This window comes from Xenopus laevis, chromosome 2S, assembly GCF_017654675.1.
Source record: "Xenopus laevis strain J_2021 chromosome 2S, Xenopus_laevis_v10.1, whole genome shotgun sequence".
Lineage (NCBI taxonomy): Eukaryota > Metazoa > Chordata > Amphibia > Anura > Pipidae > Xenopus > Xenopus laevis.
This window is the reverse complement of record NC_054374.1, coordinates 111,897,909-111,924,691: the sequence shown is the minus strand read 5'-3', so window position 1 is coordinate 111,924,691 and position 26,783 is coordinate 111,897,909. Positions and strand designations below refer to the sequence as shown.

The 26,783-nt window shown below is 35.9% G+C and overlaps 1 protein-coding gene across 18 annotated transcripts in view; it reads right to left on the bottom strand.

The window, feature by feature from the left end:
• Nucleotides 1-26,783, bottom strand: part of LOC108709750 (dedicator of cytokinesis protein 9) — a 161,326-nt gene that overhangs the window by 63,838 nt on the left and 70,705 nt on the right. For all 18 annotated transcript variants that reach the window (XM_041584268.1, XM_018249866.2, XM_041584279.1 and 15 more), the window contains exons 3-19: nucleotides 22,301-22,390; nucleotides 19,978-20,060; nucleotides 16,529-16,598; nucleotides 15,939-16,034; nucleotides 15,726-15,860; nucleotides 14,432-14,606; nucleotides 14,101-14,162; nucleotides 12,601-12,675; nucleotides 11,461-11,601; nucleotides 9,454-9,657; nucleotides 8,705-8,827; nucleotides 7,127-7,209; nucleotides 5,413-5,535; nucleotides 5,057-5,136; nucleotides 4,784-4,971; nucleotides 3,480-3,545; nucleotides 3,305-3,397 (exon numbers count right to left, since the gene is read on the bottom strand). In XM_041584268.1, coding sequence (XP_041440202.1) covers nucleotides 3,305-3,397; nucleotides 3,480-3,545; nucleotides 4,784-4,971; nucleotides 5,057-5,136; nucleotides 5,413-5,535; nucleotides 7,127-7,209; nucleotides 8,705-8,827; nucleotides 9,454-9,657; nucleotides 11,461-11,601; nucleotides 12,601-12,675; nucleotides 14,101-14,162; nucleotides 14,432-14,606; nucleotides 15,726-15,860; nucleotides 15,939-16,034; nucleotides 16,529-16,598; nucleotides 19,978-20,060; nucleotides 22,301-22,390 — 1,887 coding nt within the window. The remainder of the gene's footprint in view (nucleotides 1-3,304; nucleotides 3,398-3,479; nucleotides 3,546-4,783; nucleotides 4,972-5,056; nucleotides 5,137-5,412; nucleotides 5,536-7,126; nucleotides 7,210-8,704; nucleotides 8,828-9,453; nucleotides 9,658-11,460; nucleotides 11,602-12,600; nucleotides 12,676-14,100; nucleotides 14,163-14,431; nucleotides 14,607-15,725; nucleotides 15,861-15,938; nucleotides 16,035-16,528; nucleotides 16,599-19,977; nucleotides 20,061-22,300; nucleotides 22,391-26,783) is intronic.

Here is a 26,783-nt window from a genome sequence, read left to right as displayed (position 1 = left end):
AATGCCATTTTCTATGCTGAATCCAGCTGTTTAACAGTTCTTCTCTTTCTGCATCATTTGAAATCCTGGCAGGGAAGGAGGGACTAAAACACTGATGTTACAAATTGTAACAACTTCTCCACAGCTTACAGACAGCATGCAGGAACTACATAACCCACAATGCATTGCACTATGATGTTCTGTTCCTTATTGAAATCACATGTGCAGGGAATTGTGGGGTATGGAGGATGCAGGCTGAGAACAGATGACTGCCGATACAAAGTAACAATAGTCAGGTAGCTCAGCAAAGTAGTCAGACAGATCAGCAGGAGAGCAGGGGGCTAGGCTTAGGGAACTCTTCCAAATCATTAAAAATCATGAAAAGTCTGCATATTTTATAATTGATATATATTGCAAAGTTGCTTGGAATTATGTTTACTTTTCAAAAAGCTTAAAGGGATACTGTCATGTGAAAAAAAATTTTTTCAAAATGAATCAGTTAATAGTGCTGCTCCAGCAGAATTCTGCACTGAAATCCATTTCTCAAAAGAGCAAACAGATTTTTTTATATTTAATTTTAAAATCTGACATGGGGCTAGACATTTTGTCAATTTCCCAGCTGCCCCAAGTCATGTGACGTGTGCCTGCACTTCAGGAGAGAAATGCTTTCTGGCAGGCTGCTGTTTTTCCTTCTCAATGTAACTGAATGTGTCTCAGTGGGACATGGGTTTTTACTATTGAGTGCTGTTCTTAGATCTACCAGGCAGCTGTTACCTTGTGTTAGGGAGCTGCTATCTGGTTACCTTCCCATTGTTCTGTTGTTTAGCTGCAGGGGGGGAAAAGGGAGGGGGGTGATATCACTCCAACTTGCAGTACAGCAGTAAAGAGTGATTGAAGTTTATCAGAGCACAAGTCACATGACTTGGGGCAGCTGGGAAATTGACAATATGTCTAGCCCCATGTCAGATTTCAAAATTGAATATAAAAAAATCTGTTTGCTCTTTTGAGAAATGGATTTCAGTGCAGAATTCTGCTGGAGCAGCACTATTAACTGATTCATTTTGAAAAAATTTTTTTTTCCCATGACAGTATCCCTTTAAGTTATGTTTGTGCGGAGTTCTCCTTTTATTTCTATTTTCAACCATTTTTCCAATATTGAAGTTTAAAGGTTAATTTTTCACCTTCATACAGTATGTCTTACTGAAGCAACTCTGGGGAGGGGTCGCTGATTCTGTGAACTGTTCTAAACTGATACATTAATTGGATACATTTGTTGTTTTTCTCCCTACTAAGCATAAGTCCCCCGGTTATTAAAGACATCACTTAAAATCGATACAGTACCGTATATACTCGTGTATAAGCCGACCCGTGTATAAGCCGAGGTACCTAATTTACCTAAGAAAACTGGAAAAATGTATTGACTCGTGTATAAGCCTAGGTCATTTAAGCCTGGTGAGATTGTCATTGTTATTACTTTTTTGTTTGCTCTTTCAAATAGTAATAATGGAAAAGCTATTAGAACTAAACCATTATTAATTTCAGTTCAAATATCATTATCAATGACTTTGTCATTAAACTGCAAAGTGGGTGCTTTATATCTTACAGCCACTTACTTAGCTATAATGATGATCAGCAATTAAATGAAATAATGAAACTGGAAATCACTTTTGGGTATTGCTAGGAATGTGTGAATAGCCTGTGATTATATTGATTTCGGATGTGCAAATCAGGCCAGTTTGCCAGCAAATCATGCTAAAAGCAGATCTAGCTTGAGTGACACAAAATTGGCAAAAATGTCATGATTAGCAAAACAGCGACAACTGATGCAATTTCAAAACTGTGGGCATCTACTTTTCACTAATTACCGTAATTAATGATCCCTCTGTCACTGGAAAGTCTCACACAGTTTGCTATTAGTGATGGGCGCGTCCTTCCCTGCCTGTCTGTGACTGACTGTGTCGCCGCCCGGAGCAGGTCCAGGAGCTCTGGGCGGCGCGTCCTTCCCTGCCGGCGTTCGCTCCCAAAATGGCGGCGCCCATGGCCGCCACGTGGGTAGCGGCGCCGGCCAGTCACAGACAGTCCTGCTGGGGCCGCGGAAGGAGGTATGACCCGTGTATAAGCCGAGTTTGAGTTTTTCAGCACATTTTGGGTGCTGAAAAACTTGGCTTATACGCGAGTATATACGGTAGTTGCTAATATTCCACAGAGGCACCTGATAAATGTATCAATTAAATGTAGCAAAGTGTAACAATTGCTACAATTAAATGTAACTGTTCAGAATCTGCACACTGAGCTGCCAGACGGAAACACCAGGGTCAGGAACAATAAACTTAATAAAAAAAATGGAAAGAAATTGAAAAAAGACTTTATTTCTGGTGAACAATCTGAAAACAATTGAACTGAAAAATGTGTTTGGAAAGTGAAAAACCCCTTTAAGTGAAAGAGAACCACCAAATCAATTTCCAGATTGGATGATACAGAAACATAGTTACTGTAATGCTGGGGTTTCTTTATGATGGTGGGGGGCACAGGCAATGTGAAAGGCACAACAGGTCCTATTATCAGGAAAAAAGGAGAGCCGATACCTTGTCTGCTAAAAACGGGGGAATCCCAAACTTTATTCCATGGTGCTCACAACACTTCACTGTGATCACTGTGAAGTGTTGTGAGCACCATGGAATAAAGTTTGGGATACCCCGTTTGTAGCAGACAAGGTATTGGCTATCTTTTGTCCTGATTATATATTACTAGCGAGTGGCTAGGCCAGTGCCTTTACTGTAAAGGACTGTAATTTCTAACAGGTCCTATTCACAGACATGGTGGAGCAAGGTTATGTATTCAAAGACATCAGTGCTCAAAGGATTCACAGACCAGATATTAGGGATACTGTATCTGATTAAATATAAATTCAACCGCAGTTCCAGCTATGCTGAAATAGGGAGATACTGGTCATGTGGTCAGTGAGCAGCCATCACTCATAATGATTAGTGTGCTGCAGCAAAGATATCATCCAATGCTCCATGCAATCCTGTAAACAAATTTCTATAAACTGTCTGTCTAATAATGCACAATGTATTACCTAAATATATCAAACAGAATTTGTGGAGCCATTTAAACTGCAAGAGCAAAAAAATACCAAAAAGATAACTATTTTCTGAAAATATAAAATAAGCCTTCTACACAACATACTCGAAAAATTGCTGGGTCACAGATGTACAGCTAGAAAAGTTGAAAGACTGTCACAAAGTGACATTTTAGATTATCCTGCATAGTTTTCAACTAATGTGCCATGAAAAATTAATTCAAGCTATTTAAAAATGCTCACCTCATCATAAAATTCAGGATTTTGCTGATGATGCAAAACAGAGGCTAGTGCATTTTTTACAAAAAGAGGTCCCCCGGGTCTTCCATATATACACTAAGGAAAACAGACAGGGAAATGGTAAATGTCATACTAAACAGTTACAAAGATCCAAACTGAAATTATTAGTAAAACTAACCTTTAATGGCTGTGATTCCTCATCATCTGCATCTTTGAATTCAATAGACAATGCAATATTTCTTGCCTAAAAAACCCCAAAACAAACTATTAAACATACAATATGCACACACATCTTTATCTGCAATAGAGATTATTCAACATACTATTATACAGGTAAGAGACAGTGGAATAACTACTGTGAAGACAGGGGGTGTCTGCTGGTAGGGGATGTATTATCCTGAATAAACCAACTTACCAAATGTTTATAACCCATAGAAAATAATTTGTGTTCTATATAAATATGTTATATATAAAGACATCCATACACAGCCAGACCACACATTTGACAAATCCAAAATTTGACAAAGTCAAATGAGTGTATCTGGGCCCTGTAAGGCCACCAATCATTGGACCTTTGACTCTCAATAAGATCATCCAGTGGGATCTTTGCAAACCATTGGACTAGAAAAGCATCAACATGTTTCTTTGGTCGATGGGAATTTCAAACATGCTTGATTGATATCTGACCAATTTTCACCAGACATCGGTAAGTTAGGCCCGTTGGTGGGCACTGAACAAAATCTTGAAAACTCTGTTTGGAGGGATGGAGTTTGCAGTGTTTTGTCGGTCCCTGTATGGCCCCCCTTAAAATAAACCTCATTTAACTCTTACCATCCAGCTCTCTCTCATCTTGTCATGCCACACTTTTAGACTACACAAAACAAGAAACAGGGCAAAGAGGAAACATATACAGGGGAATGTAATAAAAGTAGCAAAGAGCAAAACAATTCGCACCAATAAGACTAAAAATCCACATCTCGCAATGTAATATTGTTCCTTAAACTGTTATTGCATTGCGAATTTTAATTGCGCATTACGAATTTTATTTGCGCACTCATAAGAAGTGCTTGAAGGTGTCGTAATCTTTTGGAGCAAACATAACGACTTTTTCAGTAAGAAGTTTTATTACATTGACTGCGCATTGGCGCAAACTATAAAATTCGCAAACGGTCTTTCACTGTCGGAAGTGGTCGCTAAACAGTTTCCGGGCTCGCAAAAGCTATATTAAATTCGCACAAAGGCATAACTTTTCGCATTGCGATTTTTATTACATTCCACCGATAGTCTACTGTGCTGGATGTCTGTTACTTTTTCAGATCTAAGGTAAGCAGCTAAGTATTTTAACTGTCTATTGGCAATTGTCTTTCCTATAGTTTTACATATTAATTCAGTAAAACAATAGGAAACTTGCCAATAAACTTCCGTCAGGCCTTAGCTTTCAAAATGTCATATTTACAATGAGAATAGTAATGCAAGGCCTACCTTGGCAAATGCCTTTTGACCATCGTATTTCAAGTGCTTTGGATAAACATATAAGTGATTATTGTAAACGGTGAAGGGCTGGGTGTGTTTAGGTATGCAGGGTACAAATTCTTCCACTTCAAACGTTACTGTTGTCTCTGCACTGTTCTCAAACTGTTTCATGGGAATGTATGAGGTGTTAACATAGTCTAAAAAGCAAATGACAATGTTATTAGAAGCAGATCAAATCACTTACCATTTATACATATTTTCTTTATGCTCTTTTAAACTTACTTGGAAAATCAGGAGATACATTGTCAATTGTAATGTCTAAATTCCCTAAAATAACTGGAAGCTTGGCCATCTTCTCAGGTCTAGAAACATAACAGCATACATGTTAAAGGTAATCTGCTGACAAAACAAATAAATTTGTGCACCCAGGCTTTTTCTCCAGTTTTTGTACTGGTCATTCCACATTTCCAAATTAATTTTCAGAGCACCAAATGCCTCTGTCTTTTTAACTTATAATATATTATAACTAAATTAACTATATAGTTGATGATAGTGATGATATTCAGTGATGATATAAATATATCTCTAAGGACTTTCTTTGACAATTAAATTGTCTGACAATTGCCAGTACGACTTACTTTCGAAAATCAGCAAGCAGCTTAAGCATGTCTTCATTTGAAATTTTGTTGCTGTCTTGTCTGTAAATTGCAGAAAATCTTGCATTTTTGTCTAGTGTTCCATTTGAATCTTTAAACAATGATCTGCAAGACAAGTTTCCATTTAAAGCTCTGTACATGGAGATTGTGCTCCTACTGAATTCAGATGTCTGGATAAAGTTTATAGCTGGATATAGTAAAAGCATACACAGGATTTGCAAAGTCAGAATCAGAAACAAATATGCAAAAAACAAGTCTTGAAAATTGAACTCATTCAAGTAATTGCATTAAGACATTAGGGTAAGGGCACACAGGGAGATAAGTCGCCCGCGATTTTTAAAAAGGAAGTCGCTGCGACAAGACGATCGTCTTTGTGCAGGAAAGATTTCACGCGACTTATGATTCCAAGTGATTTATATCCCATAGTGCTTCGCGCTACGTTCTCCTCCCACGCAAGAGCCGGGAGCCGTCTCGGCATTCATTCCCTTGATGTGTTGTCTCCACGTCATTATGCCAGCGCAAGAATTTACATACTATCGCAGCTAGTAATCTGTGTGTACTTGTAGGAGATTTCAGTACTTCTCTATGTACATGCTATTTCTGACATATCGCTCCAAAAATGGTCTGCATTTTGGAGCTACAGGCGATCTCAAATTGTAATGTGTGCATAATAGCTGGCAATTTGCATGTAGAATCGCGGGCGATTAATCTCCCCGTGTGCCCTTACACTCCACAATGGACAATATATATTTCACTGGGATTGAAGTAAAAGTTGAAAGTTTCAATGACTGGCCTTCCCTGGAAAGGTTAAAATAGTTTATCAGTGAATTAATATGTTCAGAGAGACTAAATTACAGTGTTCCGATTCATTTTGTTTACAAAGAAGAAATGAGGCTCCAAAAAATATGCAATGAATCATTCCTGAATATAATATAGTCATTGTGAACATGCAGTTGTAGAAGACTAGAAAAGGACTGCATATCTGATTTCAGCACTGGGAAACAACACATGTGGATTTCAAGCCCAAGTAACAACTAGCAACTGCTCCATTATTAAGCAACTGAGTTATGTACATTAAGAGACAGATTAATTAAAGTTTGAACGATAAATTTGAATTTTCAAAAAAATTTTTGTCAAAACTCACAAATTCGAATTTAAAAGCACCAACTTGAATGTAAATTCGAATTTGAGATCTATAACACCTTGACCCTGGAAACAGTTCTAATTCGAACATTTGCCACCAAAAACCTGCCAATTTAATTTTACAAGTCAATGGCAGAGGTCTGTTAAACCATTTCAATATGTTAATTGCCTTCCTGACATCCAAGTATCAAAATCAATTCGAATTTCGGGTCGTTCATATTTGATCGAATATTAGACGTTCACGTTTTTTCATAAATAAACTCCCATTCAAGTAAGTAAACTCAAATTTATTAGAGTTAAAAAAATGCGCATAACTTAGAAATTCGACCTTTTGATAAATTTGCCCTAGGAGTCATTTATTAACATATGTGCTTAATTGCACAAGCGTCGTTTTCCGTAGCAGCCAACTAGCGATTTGTTTTTATATTATCAATGAAAAAATTAAAGCAAAGACCCAATTTGTTTGGAAGCTGTGTTTAATGGAGTGCAGTCCAACCTAATCAAATAACAACTGGTTGTATCCAGTTGTAAAGATACAAGGGCACGTTGTTACCTTGCTGCCCATGCAAATGGCATCCGGTACTGGCCAAGCCTACTACATGCCTGTTTAGCATTTTTCAAAACCTTCTGTGCAACCTGCAAGATGCAATAAAATTTACTTAAAAAGCAGTATACACATATTGTAAACAAACTATACATTCATTTATACTTTACAGGTCTCAGGGTTTATTTATTTCTCTGTTCATCAAACATCACACATTTTAATACTCTTTGCTTTTACTAATCTATACAGTGTTTGTGGAGAATCTCCTTGATAATCATTTTAATATAAACCATAAATATTCTACACGTTTCAAGCACCTTTTTATTCCTAAATAAGAACAGTGTGAGGAAAACAATTCAGTTACACTAAAGTCGATGATGTTCTCTGCCATTCTGTAACAACAAAAGCCCATCTTTTCAATTTTTTACAGCGTATTTTGGAAAAATCAGTAGTAAATTGGTAAAAATACTCCATCTGAAGATCAACATTCCAAATGCATTAAAATATTTAAAGCTACAGCTAAAATAACTATAAATGTTTAATCACAATGAATAATTAATTGGAAAATATGAACAGCCATGTACATGTATAGATTTTAGCAAGCACAATTTGGCCTTTAACAGTCTCCCTGGAGAAATATATATATATATATATATATATATATATATATATATATATATATATATATATATATATATATATATATATATATATATATATATATATATATGGGGAAGCATTTAAAAGATTCACATCCTGCATAGCAGATTCTGTTTGTTACTAATACATTTAGCATGTCTACTTAAGTTAACAGATTTGCAGTTGGTATGGCCATAGTTTGAATACCTGGTATTGCCCTCCATACATTTGATGAAGTGTGTGGTTACCATCATGACTAGTTAATAGAGCTCTGAAAACACTTCAAAATCTTAAAAGAAATGAAAAAAAAAGCTAAGTAAAAACATCCCCAGTAAGGTAAAGAATTTTAAGTACCGTATATACTCGAGTATAAGCCGTGTTTTTCAGCCCCAAAAATATGCTGAAAAACTCTACCTCGGCTTATACTGGGGTCAAGCGCAAAAACGGTCGCCGGCGTCTAAGAATAGTCGCTGGCGCCTAAGAATAGTCTCCGGCACCTAAGAATAGTCGCCGGCGTCCAAGAATAGTCGGCGGTGTCCAAGAATAGTCTCCAAGAATATTCGCCAGCGTCCAAGAATGGTCGCCGGCATCCAAAAACGAGATGCCGGCACCTCCAATGGGAGCAGAAACACTAAATTTTTTGATTGAAACTTACCAGAAGCTGCTGCATTTCTCACCCTAGGCTTATACTCGAGTCAATAAGCTTTCCCAGTTTTTGGAGGTAAAATTAGGTACCTTGGCTTATACTCGGGACGGCTTATACTCGAGTATATACGGTAAACCTAAATAAGAGAATGTTCTTATATAACGTGTGTCTTTTACATAACAATAATCTATAAATGAAAGTGAAAACATCAACCTGCTAAAAAGTAAGACATTTGGTTGTGAAGGACCATAGGTAGCATGCAGGTATTAAATTCTTGCTTTGAATTGAAACTCTTTCATCACCTTTGCAGAGTCCGAGCTCTTCATGTATGGTTCTGCACAATGAGCAATGCTGCCTTGAAGGACCTTTTCTATTCTGGCCACAAGGAAGATATCAGTATGCGGACAGGTAACAGAAAATATGCCCTGCGTGGAGAAGAGATATACAGCATGTGAGAATGCACTCATTGCTGCTAAAAGGCAGTGACTAATAGCCATGTATCTATTTATGTAAATTATTTGTGTTTTCAGTCATGGGATGTTGGGGAGCTGAAGTCGTTTTATCTGCTAGAGAGGATTTCACTTTCAAATACACACTTCTATACATACAGTAAGGCATGACAGGCCCAGCAACATCTTTCTCTAGCAAGCTTACAATCAGAACATAAAAAGGAAGCACAAGTGACAATATCTGTGAGAAAATGTAATAACTTAAATACAGATTTGTGAATTGTTATAGAAATGCTTGTTTGTGTCATAAATTTGTAAGTTGTATAGAGCATGATAAAAAATTTCAAGGCAGACAATGGATTTTTTTATTCATAGAGTTTACATTTTAGACAGAATATTAAATACAAGGACCCTTAAATTATTTAGTCACTTTCTTTGAAGTGCTTCAGTTTCCCTTCATTTTAACGATTCTTAACTGAATTATTTAAGCCCTTAATTTTGGGTGGAAACATGACATGCATTTTTAACTAAATCCTTTTACTCGCACAAGTGTGCAACCAGCAGCAGAAAGGTGATCAAAAGTGACCTAATTACGCCAGTACCTGTTTGGGATACTGCAGCATGGACTCTTGAATAGATCCGAGGATTGATCGGCTGACATCCCCACCACCATTTAAGAGCTGCTGTGAAGGGGCACAAATCATTTGCCTCACAGAGGCATGGTTTAAATCGACATGAAAGTCAGACGATATCTTCCGGTTGGTTTTAATATCGAACAGAGATAAAGTGACAAAGAAAGGTTCAACCTGGAAAAAAATGTGTTTTTTCATGGTCATATTAGAAAGAGAAAAATATACAACATGCTAGCTCATCAGAAAAACACTTGAGGAAACATTTGTTAGGGTGGTTCCCCTGCCAGATTAAATCAACCAATTCATATGGTGTCCAATGCTGATTTTACTAACCTCTCCTCTGCCTTTATGTTAAGGACAGTTTACCATCATTCCCTTTTATGAACAAAAGAGAGAAATACATTTGCAATACATTTACTGTGAAAATATCCTAAAGGGTGGGTCTTAAGGAAAATGTAAAAACCGGTATTTGCTAGGATGAAAACTCTTAAATGGTGCCATTCTAAATAGGTTTCCGATTGTTGCTGTTTTGTGCAAAGTTTGACCTTAAAATTTCCTAAATATGTTGTAAAACAATGAAAAATGTTAGACAAATACAAGAGGTCCTCTGAACTTAACCCATTAACAATATATTAAGGACATTGAAACATTTTGTGTCTTAAGTTGCTAAAAATGCCTTATCCTTTAAACAAAACAGGGATTGTTTGTCCATATATTGCAATATATTTAAGATGGCCAACTTGGTCAAAGTCTTCCACAGTGTGGCCAGTTCCTACACTCAACTTGCATCTGATTCTTTAAGAATTCTGCTTCAGCTTCTGCTAGCTAAGATATACCCGGGTACCCCGGACAACTGTTAGAGGTGGGTACTTTCTACCATGTGTTCTGGGAATGCCCTCACATCCAACGCTACTGGGGCAAAGTCTTGGACTTTGTCCAGACCAGATTTGACCTTCTGAAACATAAGCTCCCCTGAGTTATGCTTGATGGGCCACACTGAACCTCTCACTCTCCCCTCCTACCAGAGATTGTTCTATTTAAAAATGTTATACTGTGCAAAAAAGGTATATTATTATTAACATGCAAAGATACTAGACCCCACACCCTGGGCAGATGGAAAATTTTAGTAAACGAAATACTCCCTCTACAGAAAGTGGTATATCTCGCCAGAGGTTGTCTGGATAAATTCCAAGCGATATGGGGCCCCTGGCTTGAGCGATCAGAAACTGCAGCTCCCTTGTTGCAAATAACAGTCTAAAATATTTCTCACTTGCTCTCTGTACGACTTATTTACATAATCTCCTCTGCAGTGCATGAATGTATACCCATGAATACATATTGTGATGTAAGACAATGCCTTTTCTTTCCTTCTGTACTCGTTTGTTAAAAAGAAAATGCTTAATTAAAACAAATTTAAAAAAAACAAACAAAATAAAAAGAATTCTGCTTCATTATACATTTTATAATGTATAATATTGCAATATATTTAAGCTGGCTTTTACCCCCAACTAACTTGCTGCTTTCCAAGTAAAACTCTCAAACTTGGTTACACTTTTATTGCCCACCAGTGGGATCACCTGACTATATTGGCCAGCTTAAATATATTGCAATATGTGGACAAACAATCCCTGTTTTGTTTAAAGGGTAAGGCATTTTAAGTAACTTAAGCCACAAAATGTTTCAATGTCCTATATTTATAATGGGTTGAGTGCGGAGGACCTCTTGTATTTGTCTACTGTATGTGAATTTTGTGGTCACAACCTCATTGCAACACCGCTTAATGTTTTTAAAAATTAGTTGTGAACACAACTTTCCCTTATTTGTTATAATGAAAAATGTTGTCTCTTTTTAAAACTGCTAATAAACCATATATCATGAAACTTCAGCTAGAAAATAGAAAGCGAGACAGATGTGCTTCTGCACAACCATATTTACTTTTAATTAAAACATTTATACATGACCTTTTTTTCCTCTTACATTTGTTGTTGGTCCCTCTTCATTTTCAGCGACACAACTCTGAAGATTGAATGCTAAGTCATTGCACTTCACTAATATCCTTTTGCCAAACTTCTCTTCAAAAGGTTTTACCTCTGGCTCAATTCCTGAAAAATCAAGTTTCTTAAAAGAAAAAAAAACATGACCATAAGTTCTGGACCATTATTTCAAGAAACATCACACTAATAAAGTGATACTTGCTAATAGGTTTTCTCATGAGCGCCCAGAAAATGTTCTCAAGAAATACAAACTAGGGAAGTTCCACATCCTCTCACTCTAAGTAATGTGATACTTAGAAGGAGAAGCCTGTCATGATGAATCCCACAGCAAAACTGAGGGATACGTTATTGGTAAGCATCCAAATACCAAGCCCTTTTTTCTGGGGAAAACAGGACAGAGGTTTGCCAAAATGTGCACTAAAAGATGTGCTGCTGTGGTGCGTCCCTAGAAAGGTGTTTTTAAAATAAATTGTGTATGTAATCCACAATAAATAATTATCCCTACCAGTCACAAACCTATTACTGAAAAGACAGACAACATCCAACGCATGTATAAAATATGCCAAATACATTTTTTCATATGTTTCATTTTGGACATCCATTCTAACCTTGATTTCAAAGGGGTAACACATACCTACATAAATAATAGATCACACAGTAAAAAGTAATTAGTATTCTTTGTTATTTATATATTATAGTCACGGTTATATGACTCCAAACTTTCTTTCATTATTCTGGCTAATCCTGTCATCAAATTTACATAGACACTGGAAATTAAAATACAGCTAAAGGCTTTGATATCACTGTAACTGGTAGTTGCAGTCTAATCCTGACCAAAGCAAATCCAGCCATTTTGCTACTCAGCTAAATAATCAAATGTTTACTTGTAATTTGGAAGAACAGGCAGACACTGAAAGGATCATCTGCTTTCCTTAGTCTGATTTTTATTCAGGAAAGTATATCCTCTGTCATGTAGCCCAATTGACAGGCATGGTTTTAGCCTGTGTGGTGCTACATACATGGAGCAGATTTCAGAGCAAAAATGCAAACATTCCCATTTTTATGCAGATATCTGCATATAAAGACACCCTGCATATTACTTGCACTCTTTATTAGTGTTTACCTGAGTGTCAGAATCCAAGGCAAATAGTTTCACTCGGCTTTCATTTTTTAGCTTGGTCTCTGAATCTCTGGGGCTCTATAATAACGAAAACAGCAAAAACATAATACAATTGTTGATGAATGGTATGTCCTTAAACATGCATTAACATCCATTTTATCTGTTCATTTTTGGCATTAAGGCATGGGATAATGAAATTTATTATGTAATTCCATAAGTAAATAATTTACTTTTCCCAGCATAGAAATTTGTATCTTTCTTTATGTTTTTAGTTTTGGATCTTAATCAGCCCACTGTGAAAAATATCAGTTTTATTCAAGATGTGCAAGGCCTTTTCAAACCAAAAGGAAAGGCTCCAGTGCTGTAGTTCATTGCAGAACAACCACATCAAGAAGCCATGAACCTTTCCACTGAAGGATTTGGTGAGGAAGTGGTTTTAAAGACTAGTCCATTGCAAAGTCTGGGTGGTAATAAAGACTTTGACCATTTTTATAGCTGTATGAACAATGTGTGTTAATACCCTAAATATATTGATATGGGTGTTTGAATGTGTTTGCCGTGGAAGTGCCATCAGAGCACTTACAAACAAGCTCAATCAAATCCAACTCCATCAGGGTCAGACTGTGTTGGAAGAATTAGTAACTGGGGAGCCCTGTGGGTTCCTGCAAACCTTAATCCACCACTGAACTGATCACACCTACAGATAATTTTTACTGAACTTTTTTGAAAACTGAACTCCTGAGCACATAATTATATATTCTAAATGTACATAAACCAAACCAGCACATATAGAACACAAACAACTGTGCACTTCTCATGTAAATTTCTACTCATCAGTGCCTTAATCTGATATATTTTTCATGTGAATAGTGTCTTCAATATGCATGGCTGCATGTATGAGTCCTAAATGGAAATATTGTTGCATTTTTTATCAATGCTGGTCAAAATTTTCATTCCTTATCTCCTCTTAAAGGGCACCCTGTTGCTATGTGAGCATAGAGCTCACACAAAAGATAGAGGCAACAAACCCAATATTTGTCAGCTCAGTATGCATTTCTGCATTACACACATGCACATACCGAGTGAGTGCCCTGGGCTCTGTGTGTGGATGCCTGCATTAGGAGTAGAAACTATTTGCATGTTGTCACAGTTCTTAGCTGGGGGGCACATTTTTTTCTACTAAAACTACTGATTCTCCAGTTCAAAGTGTATACCCACAGCTGCAGAAGTGAAAACAATTCTTAAGCCCTTTAAATTTGACTTTTTAAACATCACTCTATATGTTATGACACTGAATAGCATAATATATATATATATATATATATATATATATATATATATATATATATATATATATATATATATTACTCTATATACATATATAGAGAAACAAACTGCTTCCATTGCCACCCAAATGTTTTTGCACATTTGTAACAAATAACTACACTAACAAAACATAACAAGAAAGAACACCATTAGATAAAAAGAGTGTGAATTACAAACCTTTTCTTGAAGGTAACTATCTAGACTAGAGGATGAATTTTCGAATTTGCTCTGATCATCATCTGCCAAAGACATACAATAAAATTATTGTGAAGTCAATTTAAAGCTTCTTTTGTAGCAAAGCAATTTTACACTGTAAAAAATTTGACTTTTAAGGCCAGGTATAAATAACCTATACATGCCAGATTAAAAAGGGAAACAAAAGTCAAACTCCTCAATTTTAAAATTCTGGCAGATTCCGAAATAGAATACAGGCATACAATCAAATGCAAGTTGTAGCCTTCAGATTTGACGTTGAATGAAGCATGCAAACAAAGCAGCATTTTCTTACCTTCGTGAGCCTCTCCATTCCTTTTTTCTTGCATAGCAGCTTCAAAGTTCAGTTGCAGGATTTTGTTTAGGGTGCTTATCCAATCTTCCATTTCTGCATCACTGTCTGCAGCCAAAAGATAACTGCTCTTGTCCTGCATCTTTAGTTCGAAAGCAAAGCGCCGGACCCTATTGTTCTGAGAGGAGCACATTATTTTAGTATTGTTTTGGCAACAAAAACATTTTGTACATAATACAATATTTTCTACTTGATTCGAAGCTTTTAAGTACTATGGTTATATGATCTAGTATCTGGAATGCTTGGGCCCTAGGGTTTTCTAGATAAGGGGACTACAGTTAGGTCCATAAATATTTGGACAGACAACTTTTTTCTAATTTTGGTTCTGTACATTACCACAATGAATTTAAAATGAAATAACTCAGATGTAGTTGAACTGCAGACTTTCAGCTTTAATTCAGTGGGTTGAACAAAAAGATTGCATAAAAATGTGAGGAACTAGAGCCTTTGCAGTTTTACCCAACCAGTGACTCGCAAGATATGTTGCTCACCAACCCCTTTGATGTTATTCCCAGTGGCCTCAAAGCAATTGCTTATTTTTGAATTCTTGGTTTGGGGCAATATTGGGTTGCATAACATCCAGGTGGAATGCCAAATAGAGCCTCCTGTAGACTGCCAGTCCACATACAGACTACCAAATAACCAACCACAGCCCTTATTTGGCACCCCCTGGATTTTTTATGCTTGTATTGCTTCCCAGCTCTTCTTTCATTTGAATATGGCTCAAAGGTTAAAAAAAAAAAAAAAGGTTGGTGACCCTTCCTATAGCAGCTTAGGTATGGGGTTTTAATAAAACTAACAATGATCCAACAAGACCACCTCTATACCTCCACCCTACCACAGAAGTCTTATTTGACATTTAATTGCAGGCTTAATATGAGTAAGATCTAACACCTAAAGTGACTAATCATGAATAAGACTTACATGTTCATAAAACTTTAGAAGCTAGCAGCAGGGATGTGTGAGGGATTGCTGTGTTTATGCTGGTGCAAAGCTGAAGCGTCATGGTATGTGAATATTTCTACAGCATGGAATGTGAACTCCTACATCAAATTCCCACCACAGCTAAGCATTGAAATGCATTAGAGCAGGAAGTGACTCAAAACAAAAATAGCAAGATGTGGGAAACCGTGAAATCCAGGTTTTAGTTTCCAGAATTTAAATGTTAAATTCCCTGCAGCAATAATTCTGATGTAGGTAAACTGACAACAAAAAACAAAACAAAATGAATATTTACCTGCACTACTCCCATACAGGAATCAAGGAATATTGATCCTTTAGGTTCTTTGGAGATTTTCTCATCTTTGTAGAAATTTAGATTGTACGAGCCATCTCCTAGCTGTATCAGGTGGAAAAACCTTCTTTTGAAAGACTAGAGTGGAAAAATTAAACAATAAATGAAGCAATGTTTCAAATAACATTTTGCAATCATAAATTAATAAAAACTTACCCTCATGGTCACACTTATTGCACTATTCATGTTGCCTTTGTACAGCCACCCCTGCTTTGTGATTCCACCCTTTTGAGACCCAAGAGAAGCAGCATCCTACAAAAAAAAGGTTGCTAAAGTAAGGCCTCAGATGTATTTTTTTCTGCCTAAGGAAATGTATTGCTCTATTGTGGGAGGGAATCTGCTCACCAGAAAAGAATGGAATCATTTTGCCACAGATTCAGAGGGCTATACACTTTATTCAGACTCCTAAATAGTAAAGTACAGTGTCTGCAAAATAGTCTTCAGTGAAAATACTACTTACAGCATTAAAATACATCTAAAGCTAATGGCACACTAGGAGATTCATCTGTTTGGGTATTAAATTCCTTGTAAAATAACTTTGTGCGACTTCGGAAAACACAGAGCTGTGTATGTCACCTTGAAATTCCATGACCTTTATAAAGGTCATGAAACTCTTCAGTGAATTATATTTTACAATGGGGTTACTTTATTCACTGTATATTATGTTATTCAGCAGAGGGGCAGAATACTAAGACTGTTTAGAAGTGTCATACAAACACATTAGTGTTTGTCAAGCAACAACTTACCTCATCTTTGTCTGCATCTTCATCAACCTCATACACATGCACTGGCAGCTTTTCTGGCTTGACCCCTTTGCTATGTTGGTTGAAGAAAAAAAAGGAAGAAAAAAAAAAAAAGATTCTTTTCAACTTTAGTTGGGGCAAAGTTCCATTGTCCCACCAATTATGAAGCAGCCCAGTCATAACAAAAAGTTATGTGTGCTACGGCAGGGCAAGTATAAGCTGTGTCCAACCCAGACCCGATGAGCGGGCCCAATTCCTGGCCTGAACATGCCTGACCCACTGATGGGGCAGGTTTTAGGTTGGCCTGCACATACAATAGGGACCACCAAATCTGACCAATATCATAGTCATTCTCAATCCAGCTGGCCCATGGGCTGATTGGTTGGAGAGCATACCTGATTGGCAACCTTTACATCAGCTTGATAAAGTCTAAGCAAACTGATACATTATATTTGACCACTTGTGTGTATAGGCAAATTGCACGATATACATTCTATAAAAGGCTCTGAACTTTCCAGTTCCAGTCATCTTGCCTCATATATAGCTACTAGATTAAATAAAAAAGGACTTATTAGCTTTATTATGCATTTGATATGGCTGCTTATTACATATTATTCATTAAAGAAATGTACCATTTCTGCAGCTTTGATATTTTCCTGTTTTTTTTTAAATAAAATTGGTTCTGCCTTGTGAGAACGAAAATACTTGTAAACTAACCATTAACAAAATTATCAGACTGATTTTGCAAATTAATGCACCAAAAAAACAGGTTATGCTTGCAAATAATATTGCAAGTGATAAAGGCATGCCAATGTTCTCACAAACAATATATGTAGTAGCATCAATAAACCCAGCCCCAAATGTGTTTATAATTTAGAACAAATGTCTGAGCAGAGTGTTCTAAATATAGATGCAAGATATAAAAATATCCATGAAACTCTTGCTTTTATCAATATTCATGGCTACAAAGCAATTATTGTAATGCCAAGACAGAATGGAGCTTCCATATGTCTCTGAGGAAATGGAGATATTGCCTCAAGAATTGGCACTGCTTATGTTTTAATTGTATACTGCTGCTTCCTGCACTGTGTACAGAGTTTCCAGGATCATGAAAACATCTAAGCAACAAAGTTTAGATCCTGCCATTTCCCTTTTGATGTTCCTTTGAAACCTTGAAAGGTTTCAAAGAAGTGATAACATTAAGTGATAAAATTAAGTGAAAACATTGCTCAGCAATTGAAGTGCCTGCTGTGCTATATTAAAGTTGATCAGACTACTGTAATAATCAAAGGGGCTTTTAAAGGTGCTGTTTGCATTTAAAAACATTTTGCAAACAGCTTACCACAAATAATGACTTTTTCTATTTATTTTGTTTTTGAACTTTTTCTAAAACAAATTAATTTGTTTTATTTTCTGCTCTAAAGCTTCCCATTAGTAGTTCAGAAAGTTAGCAAGTTTGGTCGATTTGATAATGTGCTTATTTATTTAAAAAAAAATTGAATTTGTGAGATTTTAGAGGTTTTTTGTATTTCGAATAAACAAATAATTAAAAATTTGAATGTCTGCTTATTTATTAAAAAATCCGAAATAGAAAAAACTCTATTGGATAAAATTGCAGATAAAAACGTGAATACCTCGAATTTGTGAGTTTGCAAGCTCAAAAAAACTCAAAAATCTCTAATTAAAAAGATAGCTTGAATTTTACCTAGGACAACTCCTACTGACTTCTACATGAACTCGCAAACTGTTAGATACCAAAGTTTTACATTCAAGTGTTTTCTATTTTTTTGTGCTTACTAAATACCAAACATTTGAGTTTTTTAAAACATAACTCAAATTTGTGAGTTTTTGTGAAAAAAAAATGGTGCCAAAAAAGCTAAACATTACCTTACTGAGCTTATATTAAAGGGAGAACTGCAGCAATTCATACACTGTGCTGGGCTTGGGGACTCTGCTCCAGCTCTCCAGAAACCAGCACAGTGAAATGAAAACAGAGCGACAGGGGGCAGCCCATGCAGAATACTTCTCACTGGAAAGCCTTCTTTTATAGGAAATATAGCCCTCAGTCTTTAAGACCCTTTTTTTCTCAAAAGTACCTCTTTAAAAAAATATACATATACAGGTATGGGATCTGTTATCCAAAATGCTCGGGACCCAGAGTTTTCATGAGAACAGATCTTTCCATAGTTTGGATCTTCATACTAGAAAATCCTCTAAACATTAAATAAATCCAAAAGGCTGGTTTTGCTTCAAATAAGAATTATATGTTAGTTTGGATCAAGTACAATATATTTTTATTTTTACAAAAAAAGAAACCATTCAAAGCTTTCTGGATAACAGGTTTCCAGATAAAGGATCCCATATCTATAATGCAAAATTACTCATAAGAGACTATAATTCTCTTTGAAGACATCCTAACAGCAGAATTACCTGGTGGAATACCCATTATTTAAAGTCTTATAGACATGTTTGAAAATGCACTGACCCATAACGGATAAGATAGTTCTTAAGATGCTGAACTAGATCCCAAACAGATATTCTTAAGAATTTTTATATAATTTTAGTGACTCATAATGACCAAGTTACAAACTTTAGCCATGCAGTGTATAGTCAATAAGCACACACTTCACAAAATTGATCTGTCACCATTTTCACTTAAAGGAGAACTAAAGCTTAAATAAAGAAGTAGGGTAGAGATATTGTACATTATTTTTTGGGTTTCTGTACCAGCCCAAGGCAACCAAAGCCCTTTAGCAGTAAAGATCTCCAAAGATGCCCAAGTAGCTGCCCAACATCTTTTCTGATGATTCACTGCACATGCTCTGTGCTGCTGTCAATTACCAGAGCATAGGGACCCACTCACAATATACAGTACACACAGAATATTAATTACAATCAGCCTTATATTGTGACATTTATACAGATAATTACTACATATCAGCACAGAAAACTGTGCAATTAGCATCTGAATCTAATATCTGAATCAGCCTTGCAGTTTCAGCCTATTTTACAGACAAACCTCCTTTTCTGCTTGTAAAATTGTGACAATCGCTAAGCTTAGCTTCTCAACAGCTGCTCAGAGCCCACTGAGCATGTGAGTGTCGCAGACACTTTCCAAGATGGTGACCCCTGTGACAAGTTTGAAATACTGGAACATTGCAGCTATTGAGAAGATGAAACTTGATTTGTGCAATAAGTTCAGTGTATAAAATATGGCATTTTTAAGCAGTCATTTTTTGGTGTTTAGTACTCCTTTAACGGTCTTCAAAACCATTAGTTACATAGTTAATTTGGGTTGGAAAAAAGAGACACACACACACATATATACACACACACATATTTAAATTAAACATAAATATAGAATATATATAATACACACACACTTATACAGACCGTTATATCATACACACATATACTTATACAATAGTCTTGGATACATTGTACAAACTCACCCAGGCAGCTGCCGGAAATCTCCTGAGTAATCTTCATGTTTATAGGTGACCACGTGCCAATCAGAATTATATGTTTTAATACACTGATTAAACAGAATAAACAATGGGAAAAATCATTATCAGGGTTCTGTTTAATTAGCTAGAGCATCAAAATTATTAGCTAATTTTTAAGATGTTTTTGACAACTGACAGACTGCTGAAAGAAAGCTGCTCTTCCCTTACAACGCAATCTACGACGTTGATCAGAACGACATATTTTTATATAGGTATGAAAATCTGCCCAGGACCACATAAAGCTGTTGTGTCCTGTCCTAAAAGGCCTACGAAGGCCCTTGCTTGTAATAATCATTGGCCATGGGGTCATATATATAAAATGTCAATATGTAAAAATGTTTATCTGTGTGTAACACACAGCTATTAAAGTGGACCTGTCACCCAGACACACAAATCTATAAAGTCCTTTTCAAATTAAACAATCAAATTTCTATTTTTTATTAAAGCATTCATAGCTGTTGTAAGTGAATTACCTTCACTTTCCATTCAGCACTTCCTAGATGTCACTGCTCTCCACATATTCCCCGGTTCTCTTTACCATTTAATTGTGTAACCAGGGCACGGAGATGGACATCGGGTCCCCCATTCTGGTGCACAAACAAGATTCTGAGATGATACAAGGCTTGCCTTAATAACAGCGTGCACAAAATGGCTGCTGCCTGCTTGCTATAATTTTGAAATCCCAGACTAAAGGAAACAAGATTCAGATAATTTATATAGTGTAATTAAAGTTCATTTTGCTTGACTAATGTGATAAAATAGGATTTTGAATAATTTTTTTGGGTGACGGGTCCCCTTTAATATTATGAGAGCTCTAATCCTATAGTTTATATTGTAACCTTTGTCTGTTAATTGTATTACCCCGTTTGTTGTTTAAAATTATTTGTATAATTTGCTGGCACTATATAAATAATTATTACCAAAAATACAATGACGTTCTTAGACGTCAAGAGGACAAAATCCATTTCTGGCCAAAAACCAAAGGAAATGTAAAGGTGGGTGGTAATTGGTGACTGGTTCCATTTATATTTTTTGCAGAAAACCTTACATGAACACTGTTTAAAAGGGAAGCCAAAGAAGGTGTCTCACTAGAGCATGTATCATTGTTTTGGGGTATAAATTACAGGAATGTATTTCAAATGTGTGTGTACTAAGACAACTGACAGGTCACAGCAGGTACAACAACTACCTAGATAAATAACAACTTCAGATCGTCAGGAACAGTGGTGCCCCAGATTACACTAGAGTTCAGGATGCCTTACTCTTTATTGAAATATGCTAGATAAAATTTGGAATATTCAAACAACACATTTTGCACGCTATGACTGTAAATGTGTCAAAACCAAGAAGAAAGGATAGGACGAATTGTAGCAAGTAAACCGGAATTGAGATGTGCTCAGTTTTTAAGAAGTTATTACAGCAGAATAATCACAGTTATCTGCCCAGTCATGGGAAAGGATAGTAAAGGATGCCAATGAAAGAATAACATTTGGAGTCCCTCAATAGTTTTAGCCTTCCTAGCATTATTAGATAAGCATAACAGTCTTCTGCAACAATTATTTGGGAACCGGGTCTTTCCCAATACCCAAATGCCACAAACATTTCATTAAAGGGGTAGTTCACCTTTTTTTTAACTTTTAGGGGCAGTTATGTAAAAAACAGCAGAATAATTTGCCACATGTGTCTGGGCATCGCTGTATGAAAAACAGCATAAAAATCACGTAACTTTTTTTTACAAGTTTTTCTTTGAGCCACTTCCACTAAAACTTACTAACAAAGGTCGTTTTCCCTTAGTATGTTATAGAATTTTATGGTTTTAAAATAATTTGCCTTCTTCTTTTTCAGCTTTCAAAGTCACTCTCCCCATCTAAAAAGATACGCTTTGTAACGCTACACATTTACTGTTATTGCTACCTTTAATACTCATATTTCTATCCAGGACTCCCCCGTTTATACACCATTCTCTCATTCAAATCAATGCATGGTTGCTAGGTAATCTGAACCCTAGAAACCAGACTGGTGAAACTGCAAATGGGAGAGCTGCTGAATAAAAATATTAAATAACTCTTTTAGACTCTATTGAGTTAAATAACTCCGATGCCACAAATAATAAAAAACGAAAGCCAATTTCAAAGGTCTAAAAATATTACCCCATATACCATTCAAACAGTTAATTAAAAAATAACAACCCCCTTAAAGAAATTGTCTTGCTATCACTTTAATTCTCACCTCTATGCAAGGAAACATACGGAATGACTACTGCTCTTACCTCAGTGACAAAGAGGCTCTGTGCTTCTTTTTCTGCATTTTCAGGAACTGTTGAGCATATGTATCTACCTTGCCGCCTTAGTGTTGCTATCTATACCGTCAAAAAGTAAACCACATTAGTTTGATTTATCTGATGGTACACCAAACAGAACATGTACTCGAACACATATAAGATACATTTGGTGTACATTGTTACATGCTTTGTAAGGAGTCTGTACCATATTCATATGCAAATTGTATTTGTGCATGAATATTTATGTATACCTGAAATGTATTTTTATAATGAAAGCAAATGTAATTCTAAGCCATGTCAAAATATACATTAATTATAGGTTCTGAATGATTTTACAGTTATTTAAAAATATGAATGCTACTGAAAGAAGCTTCTGTCTGTCATTGTTATTAATTGATGATTGTAACTGCAACAGTGGAAATTATTTCCTAATTTTGCAACAGATAATTGTAGAACAGTAACACTACACAGTATTTTAAGCTAAGTGAAGAATCTTCTTGTGTCAATGCATGCAAATGTAAGAGACTTTCCAGCATGACTTCTTTATATATATTTAATGGTACAATTAATTGCCTTGAGGTGTGTGACTAAGAGATCCAATGCATTGGTTGCTATGAGCCAGTACAGACAATTTAGTGCATAATGGGTATTTTGGGTTTCAGCTTCTGAACACATGAAGTATCTTTGCAAGCAAATGTCATTCCAATGAGCAGAAACTTGTTGGGATTCAATGTCTCGAATTTCCTCCATTGAGGTAGGAGTCTGTCTCTTGTGAGGTTTAGAGTGGGATTCTGCAGAACCCTGGTCAAGTTTATCAAGCAATTTATCTTAGCAGTCCATTAACTTGGGAATGCCTGTGGAAATTTGCATTGCCAAGCAGGAGGGTCTTGAGTGGGAGGAGACATGGTCTGTGGCACAGGGGGAGCAATCATCACCTCTGGCTCCAGTAGTACTGGGGAGGGGGGGGGAGGTGCTGGTTCATGGTCCTTAGAAGACTCCTCAGTGGTGTGTTTACTGCATGTGGCACATAATGGTTTTTTCTGCCAAAGGAAAGGAGTTTGCAGCATCTAACACAATCCAGGTATTAAACTGTTGTGGTTTGTGCAGCCCCCCTAGAAAAGGGCACCTTTTGATTGCCCTCTGCCATGGTATAATGGATATATGTCAATTTACAGCTGTCCTGAAGCTGAATCAGTATCCCCCCGAAGTGTGTCAGTAATGCAGCAAGGTTAAATTAGGTAAACCCAATGCAACCAAGTACTAATGTAATGCTCACATTGGATTTATAACAGATATTTCTGTGTAGCTCTCTCCAAAGGAGACTTTGGACCCCAGCAGTAACTCCAGTAACTCCTAGAGGAACTCCTGTATGGAGATCTCTTAGGGAACTCCTGGTGCCAGTAGATTCTGTCCATAAAAATCATGAGCAGTCCTATTTCCTTGAGGAGACTAGAAAACGGAGTAGATCTGGAAGTGGTGAGGGGTATAGCAGCAGGGATACCTTCTCCTTCAGAGAAATGTATAATGAAGAAGAGTTCTTAATGAATCAGATAAAAGTTGAGTGTAGGACTGACCAGATCAGGGATGACTTTGATGTAGTTGCCCATCTTAAATATATTACAATATATGACCAAACAATCCCTGTTTTTTTAAAGGGGAGGACATTTTTTGGTAGCTTAAGGCACAAAATATTTCAGTGTCTTGATATGTCAATAGATTGAATAGAATGGGTTGAAGAGGACCTTTTTAGTGAATTCCATTTTAAGGTCCAGTAGGGGGCATAAAATAAATACAATACTTATTTATAAAAAAAAAAAAAAACAGCTCAGCTTTGTACATAAAACGGGTGCATAATTGACATCTGGGCTCTTTTACATATGTTTTGTATTTGTCAAAGGGGACGGATGCAGGGTCTTCCAGTACCTTTGTACTCTTAAGGGCCTGGCTTCCTGCTTTTAAGTCCAAATATTTTTGAGATTGCTATCAATGCAATGTTAAAACAAATGGTTAGGGTAAAAATAAGTAGCAGGATGCTTTCACTGAGGAAATGTTTCTAACACATTTTTATGAAAACAAATCCACACACAACTTTACCTGCATGACTATGTTCTCCTATCAAAATGGTAACATATATGCACAGTGAAGAGACTATATACATAATAGCCATTACTAACTTCATTATAACAGAACTACAGATATAAACAGTGTTAAGGCACTAAATATCAGTGTATTGCAACATGGTTATAGTGGGCTAAATTTTAATTTAGGTTAGCAAGTTATCACCACTGTTACACTACACAGGGCCGGAACTAGAGTTAGGCACGTGCCTAGGGCGCAAAGGCACAGGGACCCCAGGCAGGTACCTCATTTGACGAGCAAAACAAAAAAATCTAAATGAAAACTGCACAGCGGAGAAGAGCAGAATACAATATATATTGTATATTCCACTTTACTACACATTACACAAAAACTTAGAATCTAATGGCATTCACTAAACTGCAGCTGCTAGACCACTGCTAGTCACTTTTGTGACTGACACTGCAACAAGAGGCTAGTAAACTGCAAATGGTGTGCTTTTTTTTTAAATCAATCTCTCTTCTTTTCACTATGTATATACACAGTTGTACTCAGAAGAATAGCAGTGTGTTTAAAAAAAGTGAATAAGGCTCAAAATCCTTATAATTGCTTTTATTTTCATACACGCAAATGCACTGGGAACATTGCACATTCTATTCCAAATCAAAACATGAAGAAAAACCAAATTGTTGTAGCTCTGGTTTTTTTTGCCTGTTAAAGAACACAATCCTACTTAAATGCATCTATAATAATAAATTTTTTTAGCATTTTGTACTGTTTATATACCCTCATCTACTTTTTTTTTTATTATGTTTAAAAATTTAAATTTTATATTAGCTTCATCACACTGAAATAACAAACTTTCTAAATACAACCAATTAAATATTCTGCATTGCTTCTGAAATAATCAAGTTTATCTTCACTATTCCTCTCTCAGCATCTATTTCTCTTCATTCTGTCTTATTGCAGCAATCTGGTGTCATATGGTCATTGACAGTTAGATCCAATATATCTTATAGGGGGGGTTCCATTCCAAGTATGAAATAGAGCTCACTCAAATAACTGAATGCAGTACAAACAAAATAACTGCCTTTTGCACAAATCCTGCATGTAGAGAGACATGATGTCTGGCAATATTAATAGAGTGAGCTCTAATACATCTTCTAGGCAAAAGGAGCTCCCTATAAGATATATTGGATCTAAATGTCAATGATTACCTGACACCCAACCCATGCATGAAGACAGAATAAAGAGAAACAGATGGTGAGAGAGGAATAGTGAAGATAAACTTGATTATTTCAGAAATGGTACAGAATCTTTAATAGATTATATTTAGAAAACTTCTTATTTTAGTATGCTGAAGCTTATATTAAGTTTTCATTTTCACGATAGTTCCCCTTTCAGATTGATCTATGAAGCAATGTGTTATTCCTACGGATAATCCTTAAAATGTTTATTAATTCAAAAAAGAAAACGTTCCCACAGCTGGCATAGATCAGTCATTCTCTTCAAAGAAAAACACAAATTTGTAATTGAGCCAATACTATGAATTATATTATATATCTGTAATATCAATATTAATAGTATCCATAAGAGAAGTATTTGTATATACCAGTTTCATTGATTTTACCTCATAATGACCAAAAGACATTTTATATAAGTTAAAAATGTTAAAAAGTTTTATATACTTGATATATAATGTATTTAAAGTTTTGCTCTGTGTATCTCTTGGAAAAACCAACTTTATAGCTAAAAATACATACAACAATACAATACTCAAAACTCAATACAGTACAATACTCAAATAAAGGCATTGGCAGTGTGTACAACCAAGCAAATAGAAATATTAGCATAAAGCTAGGTGATGTTGCTAAAATTATATCTGAATTTATATTATTGGGTTGATTTATTATCAACTGATTGCTGGATTTATTTTTTTACAAGCATTATTTTCCCCAAAAAATAAAAAGCTTGCCAGGATTCGTCATGTCAATGCCAACAACATACCTACAATCAGGAATAATATATTTAGTTATTTAGTCAATAACTTAAAAAATTAAATCATTAGAATTTGTTGCCTTTAAATCTATTTGTAGTTTCCTATTTTCCTATTTGTAGCTGCCACACTTGCTAACCAATAATCACCAACACATACTGTAAATTTGAAAGGCACCTATCACAGCCAAAATCAAACACATATTACAATCTGACCAGTACAGCCTCAACACGTTTGATCAAACTACCTATACAGTTTTTCATACTGTGGCAATAACATGCAAATGAATGCACTGAGTTTTCTACCCAGAATGCCTAGTTTCAGTTAACTCCTCCACTAGCAGTATCACGAGATTTCCCTATCTTGTCCCCTGCTGGTGATGTCATTATGTAAATGAAG